At 28.2% G+C, this 12,500-nt stretch overlaps 1 protein-coding gene across 3 annotated transcripts in view; it reads right to left on the bottom strand.

Moving 5' to 3' along the window:
• Positions 1–4,995: 4,995 nt before the first annotated feature.
• LOC124428893 overlaps positions 4,996–12,500 on the bottom strand; it is a 137,317-nt gene continuing 129,812 nt past the window's right edge. For 2 of the 3 annotated variants that reach the window (XM_046973522.1, XM_046973524.1), the window contains exon 6: positions 4,996–7,246. In XM_046973522.1, the coding sequence (XP_046829478.1) occupies positions 5,868–7,246 (1,379 nt within the window). In that variant the 3' untranslated portion in view covers positions 4,996–5,867. The remainder of the gene's footprint in view (positions 7,247–12,500) is intronic. The other variant, XM_046973523.1, reaches the window with a different exon arrangement.

Raw genomic sequence — 12,500 nt, 5'->3', positions numbered from 1 at the left:
TATTAATTATTAACAATATGTTAAAAAAATAAAGAATATTTTATCCTTTAAATTGATTCTTCAATCAAGTCTCTACGACTTTTAATTCCGAAGATATATTCTTATATAAATGAAAAATTGTTTTTTTTTGTTAAATAAATAATTTGTTTATTAACAATTTATTAATTTATGTAATATTAAAAATCAAATCCCATTTGAATGTTCTTTTTCGTTAAGTAAGATGAATTTAGTTCGTAAGAATTTGTTTATAACAAATTGTTTATAACAAATTGTTTATTAATTATTAACAATAAGTTAAAAAAATAAAGAATATTTTATCCTTTAAAATGATTCTTCAATCAAGTCTCTACGACTTTTAGTTTCAAAGTTATTCCCATATAAACGAAAGAGATTTACGTTGACACACTGACCTATATAATTTCATTCAAATTAACTCGCTGACACACTAACCTATATAAATTCTAAGAATTTACGCATCTCAGCTGACTGAATTACTACTACTATACTATTACTACGAACAGCTGTAACGTACGAATAATGAATGAAAATCTTTCAAATGCGATATCTCCGGAACGGAAAGTCGTAGAGACTTGATTCAAAAACCATTTTAAAGTATAATTTATTCTTTATTTATATAAATATTGCAACGATATCGTTAAAATAAAATTAATTTTTGTTAATTAATTTTTACAATCGAATTTTTTCTTTTACTTCATAATAAGGACAGAACTATATATCATTAAAGTAACAAAACGATTAAAATTTATATTATAATTATATTAATTTTAGTTCGAGCTTATGTGTCGGGAAAAAAGATATATTTTTTTTTCGCTTTTTTATAGATTCAATCTTTTACGATATAGTTAAACATAGCGAGTTAAATGAAATATCCTATATGTATATATATATATATATATATATATATATATATATTATATATATATATATTATAAATATTATATATATATATATAATATTTACGTGTTTCAAATTCGAAATATATAAATGTGATATATTATATTGCTTGAAATAATTTATTGATTATATCATATATATATTTATATATACATATATATATATATATATATATATATATATATATATATATATTAAATAAAGATATATATAAAAATAATTATTAAAGGTAGGAACATATTTAGTATTCCTAAATAGATCCAGCTCGAATTTAATCCTATAACGACAGAGAGTAGAAGCCGATAGTACAACGAACAATCGGATAATGAGTGTACGACCGGTAATGAGCTTATTCGTAATTACGCACTGCGTTGCCTATTGGTGCACATGGAATAATTGTTATTCGACGATCATAGCTAGCTAACGCGACACTTCGGCCAATAATGATAATCGATTATGTCAGGCTCTCAACGAACACGGTGCACCTATTGTTCCTCTTGCTAAATTTATTTATCGTTCGATCCTATAATACCAATTAACTTCGATCGTTTCATTTGTTAAGATATTAAAGAGCAAACTTTTTCAAAGATAAATAATATCAAGAAAAAAATTAATTTGTTAAATAATAAATAAATAATTAAAAAATCAATACTTTTGCATTCATCGTTTTGACAAATTATTTGAACTAAATTTGATATCCATACCGATAATATACGTATTTAATTATTTGCATTTTATTACTATTAATTATATTAATTTATCATTCTCATGATCTACTTGTATACTAATTTTATAAATAGTTCTCATTTTTTTTTCTTTTTTTTTTTTTCCTAATCTTAATCAATTAAACACACGAATATATTTAGATTAAAATTGTTTTTTTTATTTGTTATCTAATTATAAAAGCGAAACGACATATTGAACGAATTAATATTTATATCAATTTAATCTAATCGAATTTTAATTGGATACTTAAATATAGATCTTTTTTCTTTTTCCTTTCTTTTCATCTCGACCAATAAAATATACAATTCGATCAGATTTATATCTAAGTAAAACGATTTATCGTCTTAATCGAAACGAGTACAAGTAGATAATATTAATATTTAATATAAATATTTAAGAATATTTAATGTTATATTGTTTGTTTTAATAATAATAAACTTATGTTTAATTTATTTCTTCTTACTAAAACAATAAGTTGAATGACCGCAAAGGAAACTTTTATGCTCGGTACCTCTATCATAAAGTTTATCCAATAAATAATAAATCCTAGTGTAATATAGGCTCTCTGCTATCTACTGAGACCTATCTATCATCCAATTACTATTTCCACAAGAATCTCTTATCGTTGGTATAACCATAAGCTTGAGGCTATCCATTTATCAAGATAAAGAGAGAGAGAGAGAGAGAGAATATCGTAGGCATTCCGCACGCGTTTATCGGAAGAAAATCGCGTTTCTTAGATAATTTACAAAAAACAAAAACCACACGGTATATTACATAATATATTTACTTTTATCAAGTATAATATAAAGCCTTAGGGTAATAGTCATTAATATTTTTAAAATATGGGCGAATTGTTTCTACGAGATTTTTTAAGAAACTTATTCCACGATCAAATACATATATATATATAGAATAAGTATATTAAATAAAAATTAATATTATATATATATGTATGTATGTATTTAAATATTGTGATATTATTATTCAAGTTTTTCGATTTCTGTCTAATTACCTTTCGGCAATGAATAAATAGGATTATCAAAATATTAATAAAATCTCAAAGTAAAATTATCATTACAGTTATACAAGGATTATTTTTCTTTTCTACGTTTCTACCTTCTGGCTAAATTCCAAAGTACAAAATTATTCTCTCTATCTCTTTCTCTTCCTCTCTCTTTCTCTCTCTTTTTTTCTTTCTATCTTTCTTTATATTTAACTTTCTTTTGGTGTCCCATTTTAACGTAAATGTTCTCTTGACACGAGAAAACTTCGAACGTAACTTTATTCCTGGACCGACACTTCACGATCTTCCAGCAACACTTTCAAGAATAAAGATTTGCCTCCAAGTTTTAACATCGTCCTAACTTGTATCGCGATATAGTCTTATGGAAAATGGTATTTAAAACGATTATTATTATTATTATTATTATTATTATTATTATTATTATTATTATTATTATTATTATTATTATTATTATTACTATTATTATATAAAAAAGAAAATTAATTAGGTCGATCGTCAAAAAAAAAGTATTATTATAGAAAAGTTTTCTTATTTCAAAAGTCTTAGCACTTAAAAATTTATTAAAAGTCAACAAGAAGATATTTACGTAAAGTTATATAAATTCTAACAAAAATTATAACATAGATTGACAACGACTATTATTATTATTATTATTATTATTATTATTATTATTATTATTATTATTATTATTATTATTATTATTATTATTATTAAATGAAGAAAATTAATTTAGATAAAAATGAAATTATTATAGAAGATATTATTTCGTATTTTAACATTAAAATTTCTTTTAAAGAAAAAAAAAAAGAAAGGAAAAAAAACAAAGAAAAAATCAAATTCATTCGTATATAATATTTTTTAATATAAATTCAATCTTTGAAATGATTTGTATTATAATCATTTTATGAAGAAACTTAATTAATATAAATCATAGATCATAACAAGTTCGGAGAAAAAAAGGGAAAAATTCTTCCCTTATTTTTCGTCTATCCCTTTTTATTTTATTTCTTAATTTTTTATTACGTTCCCTAAAATTCTCTAAATCTCTGAAATATATAAGGTCACGAATTAAAAGACCAATCGCAAATTAGTATCAAGTGCAACCTGTTGCTCCGTTCGAGAGAGAGAGAGAGAGAGAGAGAGAGAGAGAGAGAAACGGACTTTGGTTTTAAAGCTACGAGGATTGATTTTTCTCGAGAGATTATTCGACAGTATTCAAACGCTCTCTCTCTCTCTCTCTCTCTCTCTCTCTCTCTCTCTCTCTTTCTCTCTCTGTGATTTTTTGTCTTTTTTCCTCTATTTTTTTTTCTTCCTTCCTTTTTTTTTCTATTTTTTTATTCGTCTCATCCTTACCATCACGTAGTGACGAGTAACGAGATGCTCGTTAGGTTACTAACGAATTGTTTGGACACAATCCAAACGTGGCTAGCAATTTGATTAATATATTTAACCTTGGAGATGCGCCATTTTACTCTTTGCAAGAATCCTAATTCCTTTCGATAGAATAATAAAAGAGAAAAAAGAGAAAAAAAAGAAAAAGAAAATACTGTCACATTTGATATCCTGTAACATCGTCAAAAAAAAAAAAAGAAAAGAAAAGAAAAGAAAGTAAAAAAAGAAAAAGAAATATAAAAAGAAGAAGAAGAAGAAAGAAGAAGAAGAAGAAAAAAGCAGAAAAGAAAGAAAAAGAAAAAGAAAATAAATTTCAAATAATCTCAGTATTTATTTCGACGTACGTGTATTTAATTATCTCTATTAATTCAACTATAATCTTAATTAATTCAACTTAATTCTAATTCAATTATTAATTATTACTAACGTTTTAAATATAACGACATAAATATATTTATGTATATACTAATACATATATATATATATATATATATATATATATATATATATGTATATACACACACACACATGTATATACATAACGAGAACTAATAAAATATCTCTATTAAAATCATTTTAATCAAAATACATAAAGAAGGTAAAACTTTAATTAATTAAATATAAATAATAATAATAATAATAATAATAATAATAATAATAATAATAATAATAATAATATCCAAACGAACTCCTTTAATCATTTATCTATGTTCTTTTATCTTGAACGTTATCGTAACGTTCTTTTATCATTCGATGTGAAACGAACGATCGATAAAGAATTTTACTCGCGAGTATGTTATACACGTCCTAGTTCTATTACGCTCGTCGAAGCAGTATATCGATTAGCACTACCAGGTGTCTACGATGCATACACATACAAATACACATACAAATACACACACACAAGCGCGAATACATACACACATACATATGTATATATATATATGTACATGGACCTGCTGCTGCTATTGCTGCAATTGGAACGACTCTTCTCCCTCGACGAGAATGAATGAAGGAGAGAGAGAGAGAAAGATAGAGAAAGAGAGAGAAAGAGAGAGAGAGAGAGAGAGAGAGAGAGAGAGAAACTCACGATAAACACACAAAACGATCCTGGTCAGCACTCTACGATTTATTACACACGCGTGAATATTAAACGGAATATCGAACGTTTATCTTAGTATATAACGTATCTTGTATACATATATATTATATATATATATATACATATATGTAAATGTGTGTGTGTGTGTGTATATACGAATATATATGGTTTTATATACTCATGCTTTTTACCATTTACATGTCTACTATATATATATATATATATATATATATATATATATATATATATATATATATATGCGTTTAATCCAGGTTCACTTCGATCGACGAACAAAATTTAAGAGGAATATTTTTTACTAGATTATTCTCTCTAATAATAACGACGATGACGACGATGACGATGACGACGACAATGATTATGAGGATGACAATGATTATGACGACTACAAATCAATTTTCACTGTGTTTATATAACCGTTCGTATATCGAAAGAAAAGAAAGAAAAAAAAGAAAAAGTAAAAGAAAGAGAAAAAAAAAGAAAGAAAGAAGATACAATTCTCACATGTGTTAATATTTGAACAAATTGTAACAGAAAAATTGATATTAAAGTATTATAATAAAATACTTAAAGATTTATAATTTGAAATTTATGTAATAACAATAATAATAATAATAATAATAATAATAATAATAATAATAATAATAATAATAATAATAATAATAATAATAATAATAATAATAATACTTATGTTAATGATTTACGATTAATCATGTATGGTACGTCTTTGGGATTAACTACAAACATTCCTTCGGCATAAGGGCTTTGTGATTTAGTTTTAACCAGATGATATCCTTTGTATTTTCTATCAACTTTGTCGCCAGCTAAAACAGCCGGATATCTTGGCGGGCATAAACCCAATAAATATTGTAAAAAGCCAGAACAGGGCCATCCCCAAAAACCTATTTCAGAATTAATAGACTCGGCGAAATATTCGGCCGATCGATGATGATTACATCCAAATGGATTTTTATTTTCCCAACATCCTGGTTGATTAATACCACCATTCATATAAAAATCTATATGACCGCTTGGTTCGAGTTTTCCTTGTATAAAGGCGTTGGTATGATAAACGTCAACGAAATTGGCGTCGTTAGAATCAAGCTTTTCGTCATTATCAACAGCAACGAATAATGGCATGGCCGGATCTAATCCGGTTATTCTCTCCAATTTATATGGTTTAAGATAATTAGCGGAAAATGCCGGCACGTGTGCTCCCAAACTGAATCCAATGACATGTAGATCCTTAGCACCGTGAAACTCAAGTCTCCTTATCAATTGTGCTAAACACTGACCGACATGAGGTACGTTGTAAACTGCAATTGGATAACACGGTCCAACGGCTAATCTATGCCAATCAATTGCGATCAAATTATATTCTCCTTTCTTGAGATATTCATCCTTGACTTCAACCAGACTGCTCATTAGCATATCGGAATTGTAACCATGAACTATTATCTTCGTTGGATTAGATGAATTGAAATTGATTACGTCAAGATTAGAATCCGTATCTGTGACAATTATTCTCTGTCCCTTAAATGGATTATCACGAGTGTATAAAAAAAATGTTACCTCCTCGTCGGGACAAGTTTGATTGGTATTAACCAAACACGGACCAATAAAATAATCCTTGCTAATGTCATTGTCAACGTTGCCAACCACGATATTATTAACCTCAATAGCTCCGATCGTTGGATACTTTAAGACAACGAATAAGAGGAAACTGGCGAGCATTAACTCGCTAAGATTAAATCTAGTATTCTCTTGTGACATCTTCGACGATCTCATTGGCCTTCGTAGTCCTTTCATCAGATTGGAGAAGAAGACTCCGGTGTATCCACCTCTGTAAATGGTCCTACTCCTTCTCCTCCTCCCCTTCCTCCTCCTCCTCCTCCTACTCCTACTCCTTCTCCTCTTCGGTTCGTCTCTCTTATTCTCCTTCACTAGGACGTCGTCGTTCAAGCTTCGCGACGAAACTGTCCGCCGCGAAACGTGCTGCTCGTTGCCGAGGGAAACCACACGATGGATAAGCACGTATCGAGCGCACCTCCACGAGCTTCGAATCCCTAAAGAGAGGTACACAACGATACCGAGACATCTGCGACTTTGTTAAAGGACGGCGGTCGAACCGATGAGCACACTATTACACACATATATATATGTGTGCATGTACATATATATATATATGTGTGTGTGTGTGTGTATGTGTATTTTGTATGTATGTGCGCATATATGTATGTGTATCTATATATTCCAATACATATAGCATATAAATAAATATGTGCGCGTATCTATAGGGTGACTCGATCATTATTTACCAATAGGAACATTATTATTTTGTGATTATTAATAAATAATTTATCTGACATAATATAATATATATTATTTATTTAAAAGTGATATATAATGTAGAGAGAGAGAGAGAGAGAGAGAGAGAGAAAGAGAAACGATAATAGATTGTAATATCAATAATGTCGGTAAAAATATTAATAATTCGTTCAACGTTATTATCGAATAATATCATTATCAAATCTATTTTTCTTTCGTACACACACATATATATATATATATATATATATATATATATATATATATATATCATGCTAAAGATAAGAATCTCATCGTATAATCTTTCAACTAAGTATAACTACTGAAGTATAATATTTTATTTCACTTGGCAAATGATTATTGATTCACCCTATATATACATATATATATATATATAACAACTTCCATATACTCCTTGATACACCTAACACATGAAAGTGAAATATGTATTATTTGATATATGTATATGCCTCTAAATAAATACTTAGTATAGTATAGTTCGATAAAGTACACGTGATATCCGCATCACGTTATTTTATGGAAGTTGATAATGATTATGACCGTGACACGATAAACATCAATTAGTTTCGAGAATCTTGTTTCATAAGGATGACGAAGCAATACATGATGTTTAATGTATATATATATATATATAGATATATATGAAATATTTGATAATTAAAATGATGAATGAAAAATGATAGAGGAAAAGAGAATAAAGGAGAAAAAAAAGAAGAAGAAGAAGAAAGAAAGAAAGAAAGAAAGAAAGAAAGAAAAAAAGATAATAAACAAATAGTATCAACTATTTGCTTTGGGAGTGAATTCTCGTTACGTTTAACGATTCGTTTCATTTTCTCGTTCTCTTTGCCATTGAAATTGGCGTGGTTACGAAATCGTTGGTTGGAAATGGTAATGAGATGCATTTGAAAGAGTGTTTGTGGTTAGAAAGAGAGTTGAGCTAGAGAGTAGCCAATTAGAAGTCGATGCCTTTGATTTACACTGCGGACAAGACAATCTCGTTCGCGTGACTGACTTCACTAACATAGAAGCTTGCTTTGAATAAATGCGATAACAATTTCCTTTTCTATATGTTTTCTAAGTGTTACACGTTTATGGCTATTATTAATGGAAAAAAAAAGAAAAGAAAAAGCAAAAAAAAAAAAAGGAAGAAAAACTGTTCCTTCGATAAGAAATTAATTTGTTTATTAACAATTTCTTAATTTACCTAATCATATAGATCGATCGCAATCTGAATCTTTGAATGTTTGGCAAAATAAGATTAATTTAGTTAATGGAAAGAATTAGTTTATAATAAATTGTTTATAAAAAATTGTTAATTAATTATTAATTAACAATATCGCTAAAAGAATAAAAGAATATTCTATCCTTTAAATTTTTAATACGAATAATATTCTCATGTAAATGAAAGATATGACTATCGATAATGCAAAGAAAGAATTTTCTTCGATTAAAAAAAAAAAAAAAAAAAAAAAAAAAAAAACGGAAGGAATTTGTTTATTGAAAATTTTATTTATTTACGTAATTTTATAAATTAAACGCAATCTGAATCTTTCTTATTTCCTTTTCGACTGAATAAGATGAATTTTAGTTCGTAAGAATTTGTTTATAACAAATTGTTTATAACAAATTCTTGATTAATTATTAACAATAGATTGAAAAAATAGATAAAATTCTGACCTTTAAAACGGTATTTTAATCGAGTCTCTACGATTTTTAGTTCCGGAGATATTTACGTTGACACACTGACCTATATAATTTCATTCAAATTAACTCGCTGACACACTAACCTATATAAATTCCAAGAATTTACGCATCTCAGCTGACCGAATTACTACTACTATACTATTACTACGAACAGCTGTACTGTACGAATAATGAATGAAAATCTTTCAAATGCAATATCTCCGGAACGGAAAGTCGTAGAGACTTGATTCAAAAACCATTTTAAAGTATAATTTATTCTTTATTTATATAAATATTGCAACTATATCGTTAAAATAAAATTAATTTTTGTTAATTAATTTTTACAATCGAATTTTTTCTTTTTTATTTATTTATTTTTTTTTTTCTTTCGTAATAAAACTGTAATTATGATGAGAACGTACAAAGTTTTATTAATTTACGTTGACAGGTAATTTTAACAATTATTTAAATTTTATTTTGTTTATTTAAAATAAAAAAATAGATGAACTTTTAATAATTGCCAATATACTAAATTTGAATGATTTTCTTTGTCAATAAGCACATAAGTCTGATGAATTTCTAATAAGTTAAATATAGAAAAGTAAGTCTTTCCTAAGTCTTGTCTAAATCGTATTACATTAACGTAATCCTGATTAACATGAAAGCTTATTATCAAACAATTATCGAATACCTAATCGTCTATAATAGATTACGATAATAACGATCCAAATTAAGAACGATTATAATCAATTTTTCTATTCGATAAATTTATAAGGAAAAAAGAAAAAAAAACATTCGTTATACCAAAATTCAAAAAGAAAAATATTTGAATAAAATATCTAACAAGATGATTAGAACAATAACAAATAATACATACGATGAAAGCACCAATCAAAATCGAAAGCTTTTATTCCACGATTCGAGAATTAGTTGAAATTAATTAAATTCTTCTAATTTACAAAAGAGTTAGAAAAATTCGACATTGAAGGAAGAAAAAGAAAAAAAAAAGAAAAAGGAAAGAAAAAACGAGAAAAAATTAATTATAAAATTTAACATACAAAACGAAACGATTCGAAGGATACGAATGACAAGTAATAATTATTCTTCTATTTGTTTCGGAAGTAAAAACTCGTGAAAGTGGACGTCAAATTGCTAAGAAGAGAGAGAGAGAGAGAGAGAGAGAGAGAGAGAGAGAGAGAGAGAGAGAGAGAGAGAGAGAGAGAGAAACGTGCCGACTGTTCGGTGAAACTAGTTTGCGTTCTCATCGAGAAGGACAATGGCTCTGAACTTTCGCGGTAGTACGTTCGGTGAATCTCGATTAGTTTTAAAAACACTTTTACATTCAAACAAACGTCCTAATTACGTTCACTTCGAAGTAATTATCGCTATGAGAAAGTCAAACGACCTACATTATCGCATTGCGAATAGATTTTCATTTCGACTCTCATTCTTGATTTTCTATCGAGAAAACGAAATAAATTACTCTCTCTCTCTCTCTCTCTCTCTCTCTCTCTCTCTCTCTCTCTCTCTCTCTCTTTCTCTCTCTGACTACTTTTCTTTTTTTCTTATTTTTTTTTCTTGGCCTTGAATTCCAAGTTTTTATTAACAATAATTATAATCTCAAATATATTTATACGATTGGCCAAACATTACTTTTCATTCAATCCTTTACGTTCCACAAAATAGCAACAACGACATTGGTTAATAAAGTCGTTCGTTTTTAATCATGCTAATATAAAAAAGAAAAAAAAAAAGAAGAGAAAAGAAAAAAAAAAGAAGAGAAAAGAAAAAATTTTTATAATTATTAGACAATATTTGAAGAAACTTCGCTTCTTATAAATTTCTTATATAGGCTTACGTAGACATGTAAATAATTAATAAAAATAAAATGATTAATTTTTGAAAAAGTTTCTATTCTTTTTTTCTGTTTTTTTTTTTTTTTTTCCTTTAAGAATCAATTATATTCTATTGGCATGAAACGACAAAAAAGTCGAGAAAAAAAAAAACGAGAAAAAAGAGAAAAAAAAAAGAAAAAAAGAAAAAAGAAGAAAAAAGAGAGATATAGAAAAGAAAAAAAAAAGGAAAGGAAAGGAGAGAGAAAATGTTATACGAAACATAAAGAATTGAAATATCTCTCTCTCTCTCTCTCTCTCTCTCTCTCTCTCTCTCGTACAAATAATATCTCGTTCGCAAAAGAAAAGTCAAATTCGAAGTTGGCTAATTATACCGTGCGACACAACGAATTACATAATATAATTGCATTGTCCGAACGGAAGGCATCGATGCGAGCGAGCGAACGAGCGTGCGAGCGTTTCCGCATGCGGAATTATTTCGATATATATATATATATATATATATATATATATATATATACACGCGCAAATTGACAATTATATCTACCTGTATATAGCTTTGGTGATACCGACTGGAATCGGTTGGATTAAATGAAAGAGATTTTTAGATTCATATCCATCCACGACGGATTTATCTAAAAAAAAATTAAATTATTAAAGGAAAAGAAAAAAAGAAAAAGAATCAAAAGAAGAGGATCAAAAAGAAAAAAAGAGAAAGAGAGGGAGAGTGTGAGAGAGAAAAAAGAGTGAATGAGCGAGTGAAACAAAGAGACAGAAAATAAACATGGAAATAACAATTTGTTTCCTGCGAGGAAACATGAGAGAATTCGTAGCTCTCGTTCGAGAGCTCGATCGATTTCGAAAAGACAAGAGGATATAGAGAAAGAGAAGGTGAGATAGCGAATGGGGTTGAAAGTTAGAAGGGAGACGACGAAAGAGAAAGACGCACGACGTGACCGAAGCAAGCCGTCTCGAATGCCGAAGGGAACGTTTCGTGTAGATTAAAAGACAGCGCCCTCCGGCCTTAATTTCCGTCCTACGAATAATTCAAGCATTCTCTGTTTCTCTCTCTCTCTCTCTCTTTCTCTCTCTCTCTCTCTCTGATTCTCTTACTCTGTCTTTCTTATTCGCTCTCTCTCTCTTTCCCTCTCTCTCCCTCTCTGTTTTTAACGAAGAAGGGTCTACGATTTCATAGGTTCGAGGACCCTTTTCTAAAGTTTACACTCGTCGCCTAGACGCAAAACTCTAATAAATCTTGCTACGTTCTAAACGTTATCAAGTCTAGTTCGCTCCATTAAATCGGAGGACGACGACACAGCAACTTTCTCTATTCTCTCTCCTTTTCTTTCATCCCTTTCTCCTTCTCTTTCCACTCGCTCACTCACTCACACACACACTCTCTCTCTCTCTCTCTCTTTCTCTCTTTCTCTCTTTC

This window comes from Vespa crabro, chromosome 13, assembly GCF_910589235.1.
Source record: "Vespa crabro chromosome 13, iyVesCrab1.2, whole genome shotgun sequence".
Classification (NCBI taxonomy): Eukaryota; Metazoa; Arthropoda; class Insecta; order Hymenoptera; family Vespidae; genus Vespa; species Vespa crabro.
The sequence above is the reverse complement of the archived record's forward strand: the minus strand, read 5'-3'. Positions and strand labels throughout refer to the sequence as shown.